The sequence below is a fragment of the Pseudophryne corroboree genome, chromosome 1, assembly GCF_028390025.1.
Source record: "Pseudophryne corroboree isolate aPseCor3 chromosome 1, aPseCor3.hap2, whole genome shotgun sequence".
Classification (NCBI taxonomy): Eukaryota; Metazoa; Chordata; class Amphibia; order Anura; family Myobatrachidae; genus Pseudophryne; species Pseudophryne corroboree.
Genome location: NC_086444.1, coordinates 418,397,644 through 418,421,275, shown reverse-complemented (window position 1 = coordinate 418,421,275; position 23,632 = coordinate 418,397,644). Strand labels below are relative to the sequence as shown.

General features: G+C 44.2%; 1 protein-coding gene across 2 annotated transcripts in view; it reads right to left on the bottom strand.

Annotated features, from left to right (window-relative positions):
- The window catches only part of NF2 (NF2, moesin-ezrin-radixin like (MERLIN) tumor suppressor), a 173,006-nt gene that overhangs the window by 144,252 nt on the left and 5,122 nt on the right, over nucleotides 1-23,632 (bottom strand). For both annotated transcript variants that reach the window (XM_063913354.1, XM_063913353.1), the window contains exons 3-5: nucleotides 7,375-7,500; nucleotides 7,163-7,285; nucleotides 6,966-7,049 (exon numbers count right to left, since the gene is read on the bottom strand). In XM_063913354.1, coding sequence (XP_063769424.1) covers nucleotides 6,966-7,049; nucleotides 7,163-7,285; nucleotides 7,375-7,500 — 333 coding nt within the window. The remainder of the gene's footprint in view (nucleotides 1-6,965; nucleotides 7,050-7,162; nucleotides 7,286-7,374; nucleotides 7,501-23,632) is intronic.

The following is a 23,632-nucleotide window of genomic DNA, read 5'->3' as shown; positions in this document are numbered from 1 at the left end:
AGAAGCAGGATTCCTCCTTCCTGCTTGAACTTCCGTATTACTCTGGGCAGGAGTGACACCGGAGGGAACACATACGGCAGTCAAAACTTCCATGGCACAGCCAGCGCATCCACGAATGCTGCTTGAAGATCCCTTGTTCTTGCTCCGAAGACCGGAACCTTGTGATTGTGTCGAGACGCCATCAGATCCACATCTGGAAGGCCCCACCTATCCACTAGGAGTTGAAACACTTCTGGATGGAGGCCCCACTCTCCAGCGTGTACGTTCTGACGACTGAGAAAGTCTGCTTCCCAATTCAGGACTCCTGGAACGAATATTGCCGATATGGTCGGTAGATGGCCTTCCGCCCATTGAAGAATCCGTGAGACTTCCTTCATTGCCAAGCGGCCTCGAGTGCCGCCTTGATGAGTTATGTAAGCCACTGTGGTGGCGTTGTCTGACTGTACCTGAACAGGACGGTTCTGTATTAAATGCTGGGCCAGGTTCAATGAGTTAAAGACCGCCCACAATTCCAGAATGTTGATCGGGAGGAGAGACTCCTCCTCGGTCCACCGACCCTGAAGGAAGTGTTGCTCCAACACCGCGCCCCAACCCTTTAGACTGGCATCCGTTGTTAACAGGACCCAGTTCGGTATCCAGAAAGGATGACCCCTGCACAATCGCTGGTCCTGGAGCCACCAGCACAGCGACAGAAGGACCTCCGGAGTCAATGAGATCATGTGAGACCTGATACGGTGAGGCAGGCCGTCCCACTTGGCCAGAATCAGCCTCTGGAGAGGGCGAGAATGGAATTGAGCATACTCCACCACGTTGAATGCTGACACCATGAGGCCCAGCACCTGCATCACAGAATTGTATCGACACTTGCGGACGAGAGAGGAAGCAACGAATCCTGTCCTGATGCTTCAGGACTTTTCTCCTGAGACAAGAACAACCATTGGTTGTGAGTGTGCAATAGTGCTCCCAGGTGCACCATGCTCTGAGCAGGGACCAGGGAGGATTTCTTCCAGTTGATAAGCTACCCGTGGGCTTGCAGAAACCGGACAGTCATATCTAGGTGACGTAGGATAATTTTTTCGGGAATTTGCCAGGATCAACAAGTCGTCCAGATACGGTAGGATCCTGACCCCTTGACAGCGGAGTACCACCGTCATTACCGCCATAACCTTGGTGAAGACTCGCGGAGCCATTTTAAACCAAAAGATAACGGCAAAAACTGGTAATGGAGGTTGCCAAACGCAAACCTCAGGTATTGCTGATGCGATACTGCTATAGGGATATGCAGGTAAGCATCCTGTATGTCCAGGGAGACCATATAATCCCCAGGTTCCAATGCCAGAACAATAGAGCGAAGGGTTTCCATACGGAACTTGGAGATTCTCACAAACTTGTTCAACGCCTTGAGGTTGAGAATGGGCCGGGATGACCCATTCGGTTTCGGGACTAGAAACAGCGGAGAATAGTACCCCTGGCCCCTCTGAGCAAGAGGCACCTGTACTACCACTCCTGTGTCCAGGAGGGTCTGTACCACCGAATGAAGAGTTTTTGCCTTTGTCTGGCCCGAAGGGACGTCTGTCAGGCAAAATCGATGAGGGGGACGGTTTTTGAAGGCAATGGCGTAGCCCTGAGTGACGACTTCCCATACCCAGGCATCTGAAGTGGTCATCAACCATTCCTGGGTATACCCTAGAAGCCGGCCGCCCCGTCATGCGGCAGGCTTATCGGTCTTGGAAGCTGGCTGACGGGCAGCCCAGGCTCTTTTGGGCTTTGGCTTACCAGGTTTGGAAGTGCGGGCCTGTTTGTGGTACGCCTGAACTTTTGCTTTACCTGAAGGACGAAAGGAAGTACTTGTAGCCTTCGGCACAGAAGGAGCAGTACTTGGCAGACAGGCTGTTTTTGGCAGTAGCCAAATCAGCCACTATCTTATTTAAAGTCCTCTCCGAACAGGATATTTCCCTTAAAAGGGAGTACCTCCAGGGTTTTTCTAGAATCCAGATCCACAGACCAGGATCTCAGTCACAATATCGGCGAGCCAGGACTGACGCCAGAACACCGGCATCAGAAGCCGCTTCTTTAATATAGTGAGAAGATGTGACAATATATTCCAAGCATTGTCTATCATGATCAGACGAGATTTCAGCTTCCAACTCTTGGGCCCACACTTCAATAGCTTTTGCAGCCCATGTCGCTGCAATAGTGGGCCTGTGTGCAGCACCCGTGAGGGTGTAAATTGCTTTCAGACAACCCTCCACACGTTTATCCGTAGGCTCTTTCAGAGACGTGACGGTAGTGACAGGTAGAGCTGAGGAGACCACCATCCTTGCCACATGCGAGTCCACTGGTAGAGGCGTCTCCCAATTATTAGACAGCTCCGGCGCGAGGGGATAGCGAGCAAGCAGCTTCTTGTGAGGCATGAACTTCTTACCTGGATTTTCCCAGGATTCCTGACGTATATCAACCAGGTGATCAGAATGAGGTAAAACTTGTTTAACCACCTTCTGACGCTTGAACCTATCCGGTTACTTAGGAGGAACAGACGGCTCGGGATCATCCGGAATCTGTAGAATTAACTTTATAGCCTCCAATAGATCAGGAACATCCACTTGTGAACCACTATCCCCATCAGTATTATCAGTGTCAGAATCTGTGGGGTCAGTGTAAACGCCATCCTCATCAGACAAGGTGTCAGTGACAGCAGTGGATTGTGAGGAAGTAAAGGCTCGCTTAGAGGACACCTTGGTCTTAGGCAGGCGAGGGTTAGACTTTTTAGTAGTCAGGGACTGGTACAATTTCTGTAACTGAGTGGACAAGTGATCTGCCCACGGCGGACTAACTGCGGGGACCATATACGGTTGGACCGGCATAGAAGGTCCCATAGGGGGCATTAGTTTCGTAACTAGCGTATTCAGTAGCGTGGAGACGGTAGCCCACGGCGGGTCATTCTGGACCCCCGTTGCTACAGTCCCACTGGGGGGCAAGTAACCCCCAAAACCAGAGCCCTCAGCTGCTATATTTTCCTCAAAAGTATCTGTGGCCTCAGCACCACTACCAGTGTGTTCAGCCCCAGAACCGTTACCCTCATCAGCAGACATGCAGTATAAGGTAACACAGAACAATATCATAATAAACATTACCAAAAAAGAACATCACAATAAAATAAATAAAAATGTATATCAGCGCTAGCCAGTTAGACTTTTTGGTCAATTACTAGTTTGCATGCATGCCAGTGGATTAGTAATTAGTTTCAGCAAAGCACAGGCTTTCTACACAGTCCTGGTAATTAGTAATCTGTTGTCTCCCTCCAAGGGATTTTTTGATATTGGTATTAATTATAAACGCTGTTATGACTGTATAGTTAGCACTCTCCAAAGTCACAGTCCTATGGTGAGAGTTATTACCACAATTCATTAATATGTGATAGCTTTGCCCAGATAACGGTGTGTGGTGGTAATTCACACTGGTCAAGGGACACAGTGCTGATAGACTTTATGGTCACTTGTTCCCCGGCGTGACACTCATATGGGCAGTGCTTACCCTTCCACTCTGCGGCGGTTCTGGTGTCTCCGGCTTGCTAAGTCACACTGATGGCGTGCAGCTAACTGGGGCTGAGCGGTAACACGCTGGGAGCGCTTGGCCGCATGCCGCGGCTTCCGGGTTGGACGGAGCTTCCGGCGCGTTCCACTTGACGTCTTTTGTTCACTTGACGCGTTTCTCCGCCTTTGTGGGTGGCGGTTTCCTCAGAGGTTTTCCTCTGAGGAAACCGCCACCCACAAAAGCGGAGAAACACAGGTGGAATGCACCGGAAGCCGGAAGCGGACTTTCAGGCGGCTTTACAAAGGAGGATTTGCCCAAGTAGTCCCAGGAACAGTGTTGCTGAGAGAAATGGCGCCCAAACACTGACTGGGAGTGAAGGAGAGATACAGATATGCAGCTCCAGGGCGGGAGCATTTACTGTAAATGGCGCCCTGGAGCTGGGGGAGGGGCTACAGGTCTAAGCCTTATCCCCCTGCTGGACTTCACCACCGGTACTGCGGGCCAATATAAAATGGTTTATGAGAGAAACCGACCTGTGCCCTTGCCCTGGTGGCCTAGTGGGGTCGCCTGTACTGCCACAGTGTCCACGCCAGAGCGCGTGGCCCGCCTCCCACCGGTCGCACCACCTCCCGAAGCGCGGCCACGCGATCCTGGAGAACCCCAGCCGTGTGTGTCTAACATGAAGAAAACCGGAGCCTCCTGCTGTAGGTACCCGACAACCAGGGCGCGGGAGTGTACAGCGCCGCTGGGGGAGAGATGGAGCTGCAGCAGGTGATGTCTACTGACATCTAACACAATCTGTGCCTCTGCTGCAGCCCTTGTAGTCTTCTTTTTTCCTCAGAAAAAGCTTTTTCTAGAGCTGCTGTGAGCAGCCCTTCCTGTTACATGCTTGCACTGCAAGCACCAACTACAAAACTGAGCTCCTGTGCACGGAGGCGGGGTGATATAGTAGGCGGCGCTATGCATCTTGGGAAGAAGGTCAAAGCTTTTGAGCCTGTTGGTGCTTCAGATCAAGATCCTACTCTACACCCCAATGTCTATCCTTGTGGAGCCCAGTGTACCCCGCAGCAGAAAATACAATAAGTTATGTATTTATACATTAAAATACAGTCATTTTGAAATGATGTGCTGTGTTTTATCATCAATAAAATTCAGATGGTCCTGCCCAGATTGCCCTGTGCTTTTATCTTTTGCCTGTTAGTAGGGGAAATTGGAGGGCAAAGTCCAGTTGCAGGCCACCATGGACACTAACAATTGTGCCATGATGTCTGGAGTATGTCCCAACTATGCTTACTCCAGCTTAGCCATACATCATATCACTCACAGTTTACAAATCACATACTCTGACAGTTATTGCAAATACTATGAAGGGCAAGGCACAGGCTGCTATAAGTTGGCAGCGCAGATTAGTATAAATGTTCCGCAGGATAAACTGGTACAATTATGAGCTGGAGGCACAAGCTGGTACATTATGCACACATACTATTAGTACATTTCAAAACGGCTGTCTTCTGTGGAGCAATGTGGCCTAAGATGAGTAAAAATTCAACTGCTTAGAACATGAATGTTCATTTGCAAATGATTTGTTTACGATTTTATTTGTAACAAAGTTCCAGTTGTTTATGGGAGTATGTAAATAAAGCCAAGTCATAATATTTTGTAGAAGGAAAAGGACAAAAATGATGTCATAAAATAGCTATTAGGCATACACAACCCTCTAGTGTTTAGAATACTACATGTAAAAATCTTTTTTATCTTTATGGCTTTCATAAATAAACACTTTGTAAATAACAAACACTAAATTATCTAAACAAAACAATATAAATAGCCAAAGTGCAACATATAAAAAGCTTTAAAGGAAAATAAATTTTTTTTTAAAAATATCACAATTTATTACTTTCATTTGCATTTTTATTAAATGCTATGCAATATTTCCGTTATGAGGAGACTGACCAAAATATTTATTTACAGAGAAAAGAGGATTACAAGTTATGATCAATATGTAGAAATAAATTATTCAATTAGCAGCAAAGGGTGAAAATTATGCGAATGCTTAAAGCACTTTTTCACATTTTATTTTAGTTTTTGTTTATTTTAAACCTTTGTGCTAAGCCTCCCCAACAATAGTTCTTGGATGGTTATTTCTACCTACATGATTTGAATCATTAAGAAGAATCTGCCACCACTATTTGCTGGTCATCGTCGGGTACGTGTTCTACTACACAGGGAGCTCAGCAGGGCCAAAGGGTGATAAGGCAGAGATACCTGCTATATGTACTATTAGGCATGGGTGAGGATATAGCAGGGGTTATTAAACAAAGTGGAAATCTCCTTAAACACCTAGGCCTGTAGCCAATTAGCTGCAGTAATTACTGCAGCTGATGGATTCGGCTGGGGCTATCCAATTAAATTACCCCCGATACACTGCACTTATAAGGGATTATGCTGCAGGTACCTCAGACACATTACCCCTGCTCTTTCCACAGGGAAGTAACGGGGAAATATCTCCGCCCCATGGGAGGAACTAGGATCTCATGAGGCCATTCACTGTGAGCTATCTCACAGTGTATATCCCCGATATCTCTTGGTCCGACGGGAATTTTATCTGTCAGTGTACAGTATGTCCAGCATACGTTGCAAACATCTTTTTAAAACCTTAAATATTTCAGTGTCCATATGACCAGTGACAACCCCCTAGTGGAAACTCCCTTGGTAATAGAATACCCCCTTCCACCTGAGTGGTAATAACTCCCCATTAGTATTAATCACTGCCCCACAAATGGCCAAAGACCACCCTACTTTATACTTTACTGTATTACAGGTAAAACCTATGGCATGCACTTCTACATGAACTGCTACTAGTAGATGCTGCAGGGAAATTTAAAGGATTGAACATATCCTAGCAAAAACAGAATACACTGGACTACTGGCATGAATAACACAATAAAGGGACTCTCCCGATTGTCAATATGGAGAAAAGAATAGGCATATTGGGCTATATTAACTGGTTGTTTTTTTTCTGCCTGTATACAAGGGGTTGTTGAGGATATGGTAAACGTGAGGGACATATGTAATATCAACCTAAATTCTATGAGGTTTAAGTTACAAGCATGAGGTGATCATCATATATAGGTATATCTTGCCCTCAATTGCAGTCAATTTAAATTTGGAAAGCTTCTGGATAGGCAAACAAAATACAACACAACAAAACACATGGATGTGCAAAAAGGAAAAAAAGTGCAGTTAAGAAATATAAAATGCTAAAAACTATTCATTAAATTGCTTTCAGTTGATTAACACAGCTAGTAAAGTGAACTGTAGTTTTGCTGGCGGTTGTGGTATTCTACACCAGTTTTTCATGATTTGTCCCACTTGTTGTGTTTTGGGAATAGATACATTTCTTATCAGTGACCTAGGAGAAAAACACGTACCTTTGCTTGAACAGCATATGAAGCTAAAAGCACAGAAGCCTCTGGCGGACAGTATATTTTCTCATCCAAGATCTGCTTTTTTACCTGGTCAAAAAATAGCAGAAGAGAAGTATATGATTGAATTTATTAGTGGTGGGAATAAATAAATAAATAAATAAAAAAGATAGAACTTTGCCAGAACAAAATAAGACGAGCACCTGTAGGAAGAAGAGGTGCTGGGTAATCTCTTGTACTAGCTCTTCCTCTACATTTTCAGGGTAAAACTTTGCTAAAAAGTGGAACGTCACCGGTTCTTCTTTAGGGACATCATGATCCAAGACCTTTAGGAAATTAATATAATTATAATATAATTAAAATAGTTAGGGAAGAAAGAGATGCATGCATTACAATAATGGCATCTTCATATTACCTTTTTATCCATTTTCAACCATGCTACGGTGTCCTTAATAGTATATTGTAGCCCAAAAAACCAGGTTTCACGAAGGCCCAAAGTACGACATACCAAGTCAAAAAGGTCTTTACCTTTCCATTTTACCTGTGGAATAACAAATACATTTAACAAGGGAAGAGGAAAAAAGATTAATATATAACTAAATGCTTAAATGAACAAAAGTTAAACAACTACACTCTGATATGTAGAGTCAGAAATCAGAAAATTATGTTGCTCACTAAATGATGACATATTTCTTTAGAAATACATCCCATCTTAAATTAGCCCTTTAGCAATTTAGATTACAGCAAATGTTTTTGTTTTTTTTAATCTCTTTTATAAGCAAATAATTCTAGGATAACACAGGAGCTAATAAAGATGGTAGAGATACCTAGGGGTCAATCCTATACACAACGTTGATTGTCCCATAGGAGTGCGAATTCAGCCCGAAACCAGCCTGCGAAGAGTGCAAGACCGGGTGCTGTTGCCAGCATTAAAACTAGAGATGAGCGCCGGAAATTTTTCTGGTTTTGTGTTTTGGTTTTGGGTTCGGTTCCGCGGCCGTGTTTTGGGTTCGACCGCGTTTTGGCAAAACCTCACCGAATTTTTTTTGTCGGATTCGGGTGTGTTTTGGATTCGGGTGTTTTTTTCAAAAAACCCTAAAAAACAGCTTAAATCATAGAATTTGGGGGTCATTTTGATCCCAAGGTATTATTAACCTCAAAAACCATAATTTCCACTCATTTTCAGTCTATTCTGAATACCTCACACCTCACAATATTATTTTTAGTCCTAAAATTTGCACCGAGGTCGCTGTGTGAGTAAGATAAGCGACCCTAGTGGCCGACACAAACACCGGGCCCATCTAGGAGTGGCACTGCAGTGTCACGCAGGATGTCCCTTCCAAAAAACCCTCCCCAAACAGCACATGACGCAAAGAAAAAAAGAGGCGCAATGAGGTAGCTGACTGTGTGAGCAAGATAAGCGACCCTAGTGGCCGACACAAACACCGGGCCCATCTAGGAGTGGCACTGCAGTGTCACGCAGGATGTCCCTTCCAAAAAACCCTCCCCAAACAGCACATGACGCAAAGAAAAAAAGAGGCGCAATGAGGTAGCTGACTGTGTGAGTAAGATAAGCGACCCTAGTGGCCGACACAAACACCGGGCCCATCTAGGAGTGGCACTGCAGTGTCACGCAGGATGTCCCTTCCAAAAAACCCTCCCCAAACAGCACATGACGCAAAGAAAAAAAGAGGCGCAATGAGGTAGCTGACTGTGTGAGCAAGATAAGCGACCCTAGTGGCCGACACAAACACCGGGCCCATCTAGGAGTGGCACTGCAGTGTCACGCAGGATGGCCCTTCCAAAAAACCCTCCCCAAACAGCACATGACGCAAAGAAAAATAAAAGAAAAAAGAGGTGCAAGATGGAATTGTCCTTGGGCCCTCCCACCCACCCTTATGTTGTATAAACAGGACATGCACACTTTAACCAACCCATCATTTCAGTGACAGGGTCTGCCACACGACTGTGACTGATATGACGGGTTGGTTTGGACCCCCCCCCAAAAAAGAAGCAATTAATCTCTCCTTGCACAAACTGGCTCTACAGAGGCAAGATGTCCACCTCATCATCATCCTCCGATATATCACCGTGAACATCCCCCTCCTAACAGATTATCAATTCGTCCCCACTGGAATCCACCATCTCAGCTCCCTGTGTACTTTGTGGAGGCAATTGCTGCTGGTCAATGTCTCCGCGGAGGAATTGATTATAATTCATTTTAATGAACATCATCTTCTCCACATTTTCTGGATGTAACCTCGTACGCCGATTGCTGACAAGGTGAGCGGCGGCACTAAACACTCTTTCGGAGTACACACTTGTGGGAGGGCAACTTAGGTAGAATAAAGCCAGTTTGTGCAAGGGCCTCCAAATTGCCTCTTTTTCCTGCCAGTATAAGTACGGACTGTGTGACGTGCCTACTTGGATGCGGTCACTCATATAATCCTCCACCATTCTTTCAATGTTGAGAGAATCATATGCAGTGACAGTAGACGACATGTCCGTAATCGTTGTCAGGTCCTTCAGTCCGGACCAGATGTCAGCATCAGCAGTCGCTCCAGACTGCCCTGCATCACCGCCAGCGGGTGGGCTCGGAATTCTGAGCCTTTTCCTCGCACCCCCAGTTGCGGGAGAATGTGAAGGAGGAGATGTTGACAGGTCGCGTTCCGCTTGACTTGACAATTTTCTCACCAGCAGGTCTTTCAACCCCAGCAGACTTGTGTCTGCCGGAAAGAGAGATCCAAGGTAGGCTTTAAATCTAGGATCGAGCACGGTGGCCAAAATGTAGTGCTCTGATTTCAACAGATTGACCACCCGTGAATCCTTGTTAAGCGAATTAAGGGCTCCATCCACAAGTCCCACATGCCTAGCGGAATCGCTCCGTGTTAGCTCCTCCTTCAATGTCTCCAGCTTCTTCTGCAAAAGCCTGATGAGGGGAATGACCTGACTCAGGCTGGCAGTGTCTGAACTGACTTCACGTGTGGCAAGTTCAAAGGGCATCAGAACCTTGCACAACGTTGAAATCATTCTCCACTGCACTTGAGACAGGTGCATTCCACCTCCTATATCGTGCTCAATTGTATAGGCTTGAATGGCCTTTTGCTGCTCCTCCAACCTCTGAAGCATATAGAGGGTTGAATTCCACCTCGTTACCACTTCTTGCTTCAGATGATGGCAGGGCAGGTTCAGTAGTTTTTGGTGGTGCTCCAGCCTTCTGTACGTGGTGCCTGTACGCCGAAAGTGTCCCGCAATTCTTCTGGCCACCGACAGCATCTCTTGCACGCCCCTGTCGTTTTTTTAAAAATTCTGCACCACCAAATTCAAGGTATGTGCAAAACATGGGACGTGCTGGAATTTGCCCATATTTAATGCACACACAATATTGCTGGCGTTGTCCGATGCCACAAATCCACAGGAGAGTCCAATTGGGGTAAGCCATTCTGCGATGATCTTCCTCAGTTGCCGTAAGAGGTTTTTAGCTGTGTGCGTATTCTGGAAAGCGGTGATACAAAGCGTAGCCTGCCTAGGAAAGAGTTGGCGTTTGCGAGATGCTGCTACTGGTGCCGCCGCTGCTGTTCTTGCGGCGGGAGTCCATACATCTACCCAGTGGGCTGTCACAGTCATATAGTCCTGACCCTGCCCTGCTCCACTTGTCCACATGTCCGTGGTTAAGTGGACATTGGGTACAACTGCATTTTTTAGGACACTGGTGAGTCTTTTTCTGACGTCCGTGTACATTCTCGGTATCGCCTGCCTAGAGAAGTGGAACCTAGATGGTATTTGGTAACAGGGGCACACTGCCTCAATAAATTGTCTAGTTCCCTGTGAACTAACGGCGGATACCGGACGCACGTCTAACACCAACATAGTTGTCAAGGCCTCAGTTATCCGCTTTGCAGCAGGATGACTGCTGTGATATTTCATCTTCCTCGCAAAGGACTGTTGGACAGTCAATTGCTTACTGGAAGTAGTACAAGTGGGCTTACGACTTCCCCTCTGGGATGACCATCGACTCCCAGCAGCAACAACAGCAGCGCCAGCAGCAGTAGGCGTTACACGCAAGGATGCATCGGAGGAATCCCAGGCAGGAGAGGACTCGTCAGAATTGCCAGTGACATGGCCTGCAGGACTATTGGCATTCCTGGGGAAGGAGGAAATTGACACTGAGGGAGTTGGTGGGGTGGTTTGCGTGAGCTTGGTTACAAGAGGAAGGGATTTACTGGTCAGTGGACTGCTTCCGCTGTCGCCCAAAGTTTTTGAACTTGTCACTGACTTATTATGAATGCGCTGCAGGTGACGTATAAGGGAGGATGTTCCGAGGTGGTTAACGTCCTTACCCCTACTTATTACAGCTTGACAAAGGGAACACACGGCTTGACAAATGTTGTCCGCATTTCTGGTGAAATACCTCCACACCGAAGAGCTGATTTTTTTGGTATTTTCACCAGGCATGTCAACGGCCATATTCCTCCCACGGACAACAGGTGTCTCCCCGGGTGCCTGACTTAAACAAACCACCTCACCATCAGAATCCTCCTGGTCAATTTCCTCCCCAGCGCCAGCAACACCCATATCCTCCTCATCCTGGTGTACTTCAACACTGACATCTTCAATCTGACTATCAGGAACTGGACTGCGGGTGCTCCTTCCAGCACTTGCAGGGGGCGTGCAAATGGTGGAAGGCGCATGCTCTTCACGTCCAGTGTTGGGAAGGTCAGGCATCGCAACCGACACAATTGGACTCTCCTTGTGGATTTGGGATTTCGAAGAACGCACAGTTCTTTGCGGTGCTTTTGCCAGCTTGAGTCTTTTCAGTTTTCTAGCGAGAGGCTGAGTGCTTCCATCCTCATGTGAAGCTGAACCACTAGCCATGAACATAGGCCAGGGCCTCAGCCGTTCCTTGCCACTCCGTGTGGTAAATGGCATATTGGCAAGTTTACGCTTCTCCTCCGACAATTTTATTTTAGGTTTTGGAGTCCTTTTTTTTCTGATATTTGGTGTTTTGGATTTGACATGCTCTGTACTATGACATTGGGCATCGGCCTTGGCAGACGACGTTGCTGGCATTTCATCGTCTCGGCCATGACTAGTGGCAGCAGCTTCAGCACGAGGTGGAAGTGGATCTTGATCTTTCCCTAATTTTGGAACCTCAACATTTTTGTTCTCCATATTTTAATAGGCACAACTAAAAGGCACCTCAGGTAAACAATGGAGATGGATGGATACTAGTATACAATTATGGATGGACTGCCGAGTGCCGACACAGAGGTAGCTACAGCCGTGGACTACCGTACTGTACTGTGTCTGCTGCTAATATAGACTGGATGATAATGAGATGTAGTATGTATAAAGAAGAAAAAAAAACCACGGGTAGGTAGTATACAATTATGGATGGACTGCCGAGTGCCGACACAGAGGTAGCTACAGCCGTGGACTACCGTACTGTACTGTGTCTGCTGCTAATATAGACTGGATGATAATGAGATGTAGTATGTATAAAGAAGAAAGAAAAAAAAACCACGGTTAGGTGGTATACAATTATGGATGGACTGCCGAGTGCCGACACAGAGGTAGCTACAGCCATGGACTACCGTACTGTACTGTGTCTGCTGCTAATATAGACTGGATGATAATGAGATGTAGTAAGAAGAAAGAAAAAAAAACCACGGTTAGGTGGTATACAATTATGGATGGACTGCCGAGTGCCGACACAGAGGTAGCTACAGCCGTGGACTACCGTACTGTACTGTGTCTGCTGCTAATATAGACTGGATGATAATGAGATGTAGTATGTATAAAGAAGAAAGAAAAAAAAAACACGGGTAGGTGGTATACAATTATGGATGGACTGCCGAGTGCCGACACAGAGGTAGCTACAGCCGTGGACTACCGTACTGTACTGTGTCTGCTGCTAATATAGACTGGATGATAATGAGATGTAGTATGTATAAAGAAGAAAGAAAAAAAAACCACGGGTAGGTGGTATACAATTATGGATGGACTGCCGAGTGCCGACACAGAGGTAGCTACAGCCGTGGACTACCGTACTGTACTGTGTCTGCTGCTAATATAGACTGGATGATAATGAGATGTAGTATGTATAAAGAAGAAAGAAAAAAAAACCACGGGTAGGTGGTATACAATTATGGACGGACTGCCGAGTGCCGACACAGAGGTAGCTACAGCCGTGAACTACCGTACTGTACTGTGTCTGCTGCTAATATAGACTGGTTGATAAAGAGATGTAGTAGTATGTATGTATAAAGAAGAAAGAAAAAAAAAACCACGGGTAGGTGGTATACAATTATGGACGGACTGCCGAGTGCCGACACAGAGGTAGCTACAGCCGTGAACTACCGTACTGTGTCTGCTGCTAATATAGACTGGTTGATAAAGAGATGTAGTAGTATGTATGTATAAAGAAGAAAGAAAAAAAAACCTCGGGTAGGTGGTATACAATTATGGACGGACTGCCGAGTGCCGACACAGAGGTAGCTACAGCCGTGAACTACCGTACTGTGTCTGCTGCGACTGGATGATAAATAATGATATAAAAAAATATATATATATCACTACTGCAGCCGGACAGGTATATATATTATATAATGACGGACCTGCTGGACACTGTCTGTCAGCAGAATGAGTTTTTTATAGAATAAAAAAAAAAACACCACACAAGTGAAGTCACACGACGAGTGTTTAACTTTTTCAGGCAATCACACAATATAGTATACTACTAACTATACTGGTGGTCAGTGTGGTCAGGTCACTGGTCAGTCACACTGGCAGTGGCACTCCTGCAGCAAAAGTGTGCACTGTTTAATTTTAATATAATATGTACTCCTGGCTCCTGCTATAACCTATAACTGGCACTGCAGTGCTCCCCAGTCTCCCCCACAATTATAAGCTGTGTGAGCTGAGCACAGTCAGATATATATACATAGATGATGCAGCACACTGGGCTGAGCAGTGCACACAGATATGGTATGTGACTGAGTCACTGTGTGTATCGTTTTTTTCAGGCAGAGAACGGATATATTAAATAAAACTGCACTGTCTGGTGGTCACTGTGGTCAGTCACTAGTAAACTCTGCACTCTCTACACTTCTACAGTACTCCTAAGCTCCAGTAAATCAGGTCAATCTCTCTCTCTCTTCTAATCTAAATGGAGAGGACGCCAGCCACGTCCTCTCCCTATCAATCTCAATGCACGTGTGAAAATGGCGGCGACGCGCGGCTCCTTATATAGAATCCGAGTCTCGCGAGAATCCGACAGCGTCATGATGACGTTCGGGCGCGCTCGGGTTAACCGAGCAAGGCGGGAAGATCCGAGTCGCTCGGACCCGTGAAAAAAAACATGAAGTTCGTGCGGGTTCGGATTCAGAGAAACCGAACCCGCTCATCTCTAATTAAAACACAGCGGAAATGGCAAATCGCACACCTTGCGGATAATAGGATCGACCCCCTAGTGTGTAATCACAGCAACAACCACTCTACAAAAGCTTAAGATAGCCATACAGTAGACCAACTTTCCACAAACCATCCAACTAGTTGGTTGGTTGGAATGAAATCTGGGAATGTATGGGGGCAAATGACATTCAGCAATTTGTTTCAAATGCTGGAATACAGATTAAAATAGTCAATTGGACAAGTTCGTTAAATCTTTGATTTAAAAGATGTGTCTGAACATCAGTTTTCTGGCATTTGGAAGCAAATTGCTGATTGTAATTTGGTCCTATACATTACCAGATTTTAATTCCAACCAACTAGTTGGATGAAAGTTGGTCTAGTACAGCAGTTCTCAAACTGTAAAATTAAACACTCTGAAGCTTGTGTTCAGTATCATTTATTTGAACGCATATAGGCACACAACACTTGATGTGAGACATGAGAACATACACTGAATTTTCTAATCCAGCTGTCATCAATTAATGTTATTTGTGGGCAGATCTCATATTCTTACATTGTGCCTTAGGAGTTTTAGAAGTGGTGATGTTGCCCATAGCAACCTATCAGATTCAAGCCGTTCTCTTCTAGAAGGAGCTAGATAAATAAGTAGAATCTAATTGGATGCTAACAGCAACATATTTAAACGCACTTAAGACAGTAAGGGGTATATTTACTATATTTAAGATAAAACAATTAAGATACACCATTTATCAACCATGTGGGATTTCTATATCTGACTGTAGGAGAACCTGGGAACAATTCCTTCAGGTCACTGTTATTGTACATTACTGATTGAGGTTTCTTAGCTATTCTCCTTACTGGGGAAATTTGGCAGCCTGAACTTGTTAGGGATAGCTGCAGGCTAGAAGGGGTCTGCCGGGCATTACCGCAATTTCTGACAGCTGGCCCTTCCCCACACCATGGTATCAGCATTGATCTTGAGAATTGGATTAATTTAACGTGGGGACGAATGGTGAAGTTTAATAAATTAATAGTGGAGCTGGGTAGGGGAATTGGTTAATTATTAAATGTTGGTGCTACTCTTTTCAGGTCAGTTGTTCCTAATTGCTTGGAAGTCAAGAAAGTAAATAATATCTATTGTTGTTGCCGGGATTCTGTAGTCTGCTGGAACCTTTTTATTTTGGGAAATCACTTCATTAACGATTTCAGGTTCTTGAATGCTTCTAATTTCTCAATAATACCAGTTATAAAAGTTTTTAATAGAAGATTTCTATTAATACAGTGATGCTGAATGGATTAGTCACGAGAACCAGCTGTTCCCTCTATTTGAGCACAGTATGGACGATAATGTGGACATAGGACGTATAATGAGCTATCAAACACTAATTTTGATCATGAATTTATATTCAAAGAAAGTTATATAAAAAACAAAACAAAAACAACACAACAACAGTATTAGCTTTAATCCCCTTGCAATGCTAAAAATAAAAGACATCGTTGCAAGCTGTCACACTAACCCTTTTATTGTAAGCCATATGTTTATGTTCAGATCATCTGCTTATTTTGAGGTTTCAGATTTATTAAGGTAATTATTCCCAACTGACAGAGTTCTGATGAATGCATTTAAATGGAGGAGCGGGGTGGCATAAAAAAGTGATATCCTGGATTGGATACATATTTCCATTGTGGTTTTCTTTTTTTTGCGAGTGCAGTGTATCATTCAATTTGTTTGTAATTATTTGTCTATTTTAGAATAAAAACATTGGGATGACACTTTTATGGTCCGTACACACTAGGCAATTCGCTTCAGGAGCGATATTGCCTAGTGTTTTCCCTCCCGGCATGGGCAGACAGTGTGCATACCCCACTGTGCACTATCACACGCAATGTCACACAGTGATGTCATGCCGCGTCTATGCAGTGCATGCAGCTTTTGGACAATAGTCCAAACTGAGCTGCATGCACAGACAAGGGAGGGCTATGATAATGATGCGACCATGCATCGTTCATCGCCCACAGCATGCACACCGGACGATACTGTAAACAATATCGCTCAGGAGGATAAAAGTTAGCAATATTGTAGACAATATCATCTAGTGCAGTGGTCTCCAACCTTAATTGGGGTATGAGCTACTTTTGGAAAATAAAACCTCTAAAAGGAGCTCCCCCCTCCCCCCAATGAGCGTGCGTTCCTGCAAAAGTGGGTGTGGCCACACAAGTACAAGTAATGCCCCCCCGCGTAGTGCAGAAATACAAATAATGTCTCCCAGCAGTGCCAGATACACAAATGCCCCCCAGCAGTGCCAGATACAATGCCCCCACCAGTGCCAGATACAATGCCCCCCGCAATGCCATTTAAAATGCCCCCCCCCCCGTAGTGTCCGATACAGTGCCCCACACAGTGCTAACCCTTGCTGGCTTCTTCTACTGCTGCCGGTGCTGCTCCCCCTGTATGAGGGATGGAAGGGGAGGAACGCGCAGCGCGCGCCTCTCCTGTGAAGTCCGGAGAGCGGCTGTGGTGAGGGTGACAGAACTCCGGTGGCGGCAGGCATCTAAAATATGGTGCCGGTAAGTGAGCCAATCAAAACTCGCAGTCCGGCAGCCAATCAGGTGCCGCCACTGCCGGTCCACGAACTCTGATTGGCTGACAGCCAGGCAACATATTAAAAATGAAGGGAGGAGTGCCAGTGACTGCCCAAGCCCGTGCGCTCTGTGAGCTACCGAAAATACTACGGCGAGCTACCGGTAGCTCGCGAGCTACGGGTTGGAGATCACTGATCTAGTGTGTATGGACCTTTACACTATCCACATCTAACATATTTGTGGAGTCTGTATATTATCTTTGTGAATCACAAATGTACTATTATTGTTTGTACCTTCATTTGAAATGTGTATATTTCGCAAAATGTATCTTTGCGAAATATACAAATGATATATACAAAAGCTCTCCAAATGAGCTTTTAAAGGGTACCTCACAATCTGAGCAATTTACCTCAGTATTACATATAACATTTGATTTTACAGTATACTCCATTCAACTAGAGGCCTGAGAAGTTATTTAAACTAGCCCACAAGTGCTTCTTCCACCAACAGTAAAATTAAACGTAATCAGTTTAGAATAGCTTTTCCCATCTGCCCCATCATGAGTTTTGAATATAGAACATGCACAAGCGAAGCTGACAGGCTAAGTGATGAGAGGAGCTGTCTGGCCCATCCAGGAAAAAGACGCAAAAGAAATTACACTTATGATAGTAGGTAAGAAAGTGGTTTAGGGAGTAAAAAAAGCAATCAAGCTATATAAAAGGGAAAGGAAGGGGGGGGGGACGACAAGATCAATCAATCCTAATAAAAGTGGAACACAAAATCAATCAAGCTAAATAAAAGGGGGAGGAGTACACTACACACAATCTCTAAAAGGATAATAAACAGATGCACACAATATATGATTGGAATTTTCAAATATATTTTAATCTCTGTTTCATGAAACTGGCATACATCCAGGCCCGGCGTTACCCGCTCAGCAAAGGGATGCAGAGCAGGTAGGACCCAGGCTTGAGAGGCGCTCTCCCTGTTCTGCATACCCGTTGCTGCACCTGTCCCGCTGCTGCCGCTGCTGTGCCTGGTATCTCCCCTCTGATGGTGTCAGCTTGAGTGTCAGTGTCCAGGGCAAAAAGGGGGAGGAGCTACATGGTTCCAGGCTTCTACAAATCCGGCCAGCCAGACCACTGTTATAGGTAAGTAGTGGATGGAAAGACTGTGAGTGAGTGTATGTGTGTATATGAGTGTGTATGTGTGTTTAGCCATTATGTTAATAAGTGGCACTTCTGTGGGAATTATACATAAGCGCCGCTACTACTGGGGGCATTATACATAAGCATCGCTACTACTGGGGGCATTATGTGTATAAGCAGCACTAGTACGTGCGGTATAATGTGAATAAAATTGTACTACTGTGTGGCATACTTTGAAATGGGAGTACTATTGTGTGACCACGCCCCTTTCTTGTGAGACCACACCCATTTTGGGCATCCCTTTGTAAAGAATGGTAGGGCGCAAATTTATAATTTACAGGGGGCGCTGAACACCCTAGCACCGGCCCCGCATACATCTCACAAATGCGTGCACCTAGAGAAATGACAGATTCTTGAGACCTTGGAGAAGTGCATGAAAAAGTGTGGAAACTATCCTGGACCCCCAAAAAGTGGCAACTGAGATAGCAGGCCCTATAGAAGACTGTTAATGGCCATAAGGAAAGTATTGGAGGTTTTTAAAAGATGCCAAATGGATGATGTTTGCACTTTTCATTAATGTTTGAAACACTTATAGCAAGCAAATGTTTTTCATCATATTAAAGCCTTCCAAGCATTTTGTGATATAGAAAAATGTCTATAGAAATTTTTCTGTGTTTTTACACAAGTTTGTAAAAAGTTGGAATGAACACTCATCTGCAAGTTCATAAACCCCTCTTCCATCAATATAACACATCCATATACCCGTCCCACATCCTCTGATTCATTATAGAGCTTTTTAGGGAAAATCACCTGAAAACAGATGTTAATGGCTACATTATGCTATTTCAACCCCTCCATGTGCATAAGTATTAATCGGGAGGGCTGCATTAGAGGTTCTGCAATGTGACTCGATTCAGCTTTGTACATAAACTAAATGGTTTACGTACAAATCAGACTGCTGGGGGTCTGTGCATGGGCAAGACTAGTTTTACGAATGTGAAGAATGGGTCCAGCAATATCGCACGCAGTTCCCCCTTAGGTGCAGCACGTGTCCATTTTACAAAACAGGGGCGTGTCACCCCCCATCTCTGTAGGCAGTTCCAGTTCAGACGGTCAGCTTCAGCTTACGCAGACTGGCCGAGTGCTGCTGCCATCACTACCAACGGTTGTGATGGTTATCCAATGCTGCGCTTGGGTCGCAGATGCATGCAGGAGGTGTCTATCTCGTACATACACCTCCTGCTGTATTTGCATGTCATTTGTACGGTATTGCACAGATGCTTCCCTGCGGGTGTGCAATAAAGTACAAGACAGAATCAGGCCCAGTGACTTAACATTTTTACCCTATGTTCAGGTCACCTTTTATTTTTAAACAAACTTTTTTTTTTTTTTTTAACACTGTTTATTTTATTATGCTGTGACTACAGCCATGGTGCTGTGACTTCTTAAAAAAACAACAACCAAAAAAAACTATTATATGGGAAAAAAAGTGTTTTTTCATTCAAAACATTTAATGCCAGTGGCATGCCCAGTGTATTACAGGTTGAGTATCCCATATCCAAAAATGCTTGGGACCAGAAGTATTTTGGATATCGGAGTTTTCCGTATTCTGGAATAATTGCATAACATAATGAGATATCATGGTGATGGGACCCAAGTCTAAGCACAGAATGCATTTATGTTTCATATACACCTTATACACACAGCCAGAAGGTCACTGTAGCCAATATTTTTAATAACTTTGTGCATTAAACAAAGTGTGTGTACATTCACACAATTCACTTATGTTTTATATACACCTTATACATACAGCCTGAAGGTCATTTAATACAATATTTTTAATAACTTTGTGTATTAAACAAAGTTTGTGTACATTGAGCCATCAGAAAACAAAGGTTTCACTATCTCAGTCTCACTCGCAAAAATTCTGTATTTCGGAATATTCCGTATTTTGGAATATTCCGTATTTTGGAATATTTGGATATGGGATACGCAACCTGTACTAATTTATTTCATTATAATAAGTAGGACTAATGCTTAACATGAACTAGTGCTTGTTTAAAATTTTTATCTATTTCTGAGTGTACTTTGTATGTATTAATATGTTTAGTCTATCTACATATATTCCGATGTAATAGGAATAATAAGTTGTAAAAAATTGGTTTTATTGAAAGACGTAAAATAAATCAAATCAAAGCCTAATAACTTTCTTAATGTTAAAAAGCATTAAAACATGGATGATCAAGGTTTCTAATACAAGATTCATTAAAAAAAATTTCATTAAAACATTGTAAAAACAAAAAAAAAAAAAAAAACACCCTCTCTTAAACAAAAAAATAACTAACTAACTGTTTAAATTAAAAAAAGAAAGAAAAAAAAAAGTTGTTTTTTTTCCTTCTTACCAACTCTGCATATATTAAAGATTTTCCTTACATTTTTACCTGCTCAGGAGGGTGTACATAAAAAATGTAAATTTACTCTAAAAAAGCAATGTAAGCTTGAATTGCAAATTAAATTTGCAGTGTGAGTTTGCCGTGAGAGTGGCATGCAGAAAACAACTCGCATCTAACTGAATTGCCCCCTTCGTGTATTTGGTACAATTTAAGTTTCCACATATATCTACTGGTTCAGACATTCTGAAGGGTTACCCATATTGCATAAGACATATTGAAGGTGGAAGCCCATAAAAAAGTATAAACTTTCATTTTTGTACTTCGTTAGACAACATCAAAACAGTGTGCAGTATTTTTGTTTTCTATGGCGATATATTTATGAAGCAGTGGGTTTTGCAAGCCTCATCTTTTCATCGAGTTTGTCCTCAAAATGCATAACACTCAGAGATCTGCACTTAATATTAGCGCCTATTTCAATTTTGAGGTAAAAGCCACCCCTTCGAAAATATATCCCTATACGTTTTCGTGTCACAGCTTGAGAGGACTAAGTGGAATATAGAAAACATGATGCAGAAGAACCTGAACTGATTTTTTTTACCACTACATCATACCTCCCCAACATGACCCTCTCCAGGAGGGACAAAATGCTCTGCTTCTGGACTTTTCTCTTAATTTAAAATTGCAGTCGCCTTGGTTGAACAGTTTAATGAATAAGAGAGGTGTTTCACCACAGGTGATGGCAATCATTAAATAAGAGGGAACTCCAGGAGCAGAGCATTCTGTCCCTCCTGGAGAGGGTCATATTGGGAGGTATGCTACACTCATCACTCTGTGGCAGGGCGGGCGCATACAATTACCTGTATATTGTCTGAAATGTATTATTATTCACAGTTACTTACATAGCGCCGGCATTTTCTGCTGTGCTTTGCAAGTGGGAACAAAATGGTAAAAAAACAAGGACTAATAACAGACAAGACAGAAATAAGTGTGCCCTGCTCGTAAGCTTACAATCTATAGGGAAAAAGGCAAAGATACCATTGGCTAGGACAGCTTACGGAGGTTATGTGGGAGGCTCTGGAATTTGATAAGCTTGCCTGAAGTCTTATTATGCATGGGACACAGAGTGGGTGCAACCCAAAAACAGTCCTGTAATCATGAATGGGATCAGGTTATTCGCGTGGAGAGACGCAGATCTTGTGCTGATCAGAGAGGTCAAGCTGGGAGATATTTTTGAGATAAGTGAAGAAATTTACACTATATGGACAAAAGCACTTGGCCACACCTGTTAATGATTGAATTCAGGTGTTTCAATCAGACCAATTTGCCACAGGTGTATAAAATCAAGCACCTAGCCATGCAGTCTCCATTTGCAAACATTTGCCACAGTACCAGTGACTTCAAGCGTGGTACTGTGATAGGATGCCACCTTTGCAATAAGACCGTTCGTGAAATTTCATCCCTGCTGGACATACCACGGTCAACTGTAAGTGATATCATTAGAAAGTGGAAGCATATTACGAACAGCAGCGACTCAGTCACGCAGTGGAAGAAGACCACGTAAAATCACAAAGCAGGGTCAATGACTACTAAGGCACATGGTGAGTAAAAGTCACCAACGCTGTGCTGATGCCAAAGCTGAAGAGTTCCTAACTTCCTCTGGCATTAATGTAAGGACAAAAAAAATGTGCGGTGGGACCTTAATGGAATGGGTTTCCATGGCTGAGCAGCTGCATGCCAGCCTCACATTACCTGACCTGATTACAATCTGTCACAGGTATTTGATTGACTCTCTTCTGACTGTGGTTTGTATCAGGGGAGATTGTTTCAGTTTAATGATAGGTTGGCGAAAGTTTAATTGCTATTTTTAGAGGTAGTCCAGATTATCAGCATGTTATCTACGTAAGTGAAGAAAGCAGAGTCTTAACACATGGAGGTGGACCAAAAATCCCTTTCAAGCTACTCCATAACTAGATTTGCATACAGTGGTGATAACTTATTTTCCATAGCTACAGTATGCATGTAAAAAGGCAGTGGTGAAGGTATGAGGCGCCCATTTATCACTCACTCCCCTTTTACACTGCCCAAATAACCTGGCTTATTGCCACGTCTACCCGGGATGCGGGTAGCGTAAAAAGGGTCCCCGAGGAAAAACCCGGGTCAACCGACCCAGCAATCAAACCCAAGTAGTGAGCAGGGTTGGACCCGTGTAACGGGGCAGTGTACCCAATTACAGCATGGGGAGATTGGATTTCCAGGCGCTTGGAGATGATATCAGATCTAGGACTTTGGTATAAAAGGAGTATGAGTAAAGATCCAATTTTCTCCATCAGCTATCTTGGGTGGTTACAGTCTAGTAGGTACATCCCAAAGCAAATAATCTGGGAAGTAAAGGGTTAACCCCCGAGAATGCCAAGCCAGCCTCATGAAAACCAGACAGCTATTAATACTGAACTATACAAAACCCAACGGCCACAAATATCAGGTAGGAACATAATACTAAATTATTCAATGGGGCTAATTCAGACCTGTTCGCTCGCTAGGTTTTTTTTTGCAGTGCTACGTTCGCAAAGTCGCCGCCCATAGGGGAGTGTATTTTCGCTTTGCAAGTGTGCGAATGCATGTGTAGCAGAGGTGTACAAACAGATTTTGTGCAGTCTGAGTAGACCAGGACTTACTCAGCCGCTGCGATCACATCAGCCTGTTCAGGACCGGAACTGACGTCAGGAACCCTCCCTGCAAACGCATGAACACGGCTGCGTTTTTCCAAACACTCCCAGAAAACGGTCAGTTACCACCCACAAACGCCTTCTTCCTGTCAATCTCCTTGCAAACGCCCGTGCGAATGGATCATTCGCACAAACCCATCGCTGAGCGGCGATCCGCTTTGTACCCGTACGATGCGCCTGCGCATTGCGGTGCATACGCAGGTGCAGTTTAGACCTGATCGCCCGCTGTACGAAAACGCAGCCTAGCAATCAGGTCTGAATTAGGCCCCATGTCCGGAAGGACCCAACTGCTCAAATGGAAGACCATAAGATGCAAGACCTATGGTCATATGGGCACAAAGGAAGTAATGGAAACTAAACTGCTCACTCTCATATTCAACAATGAACTATGAATCCATAAGCTTCACACA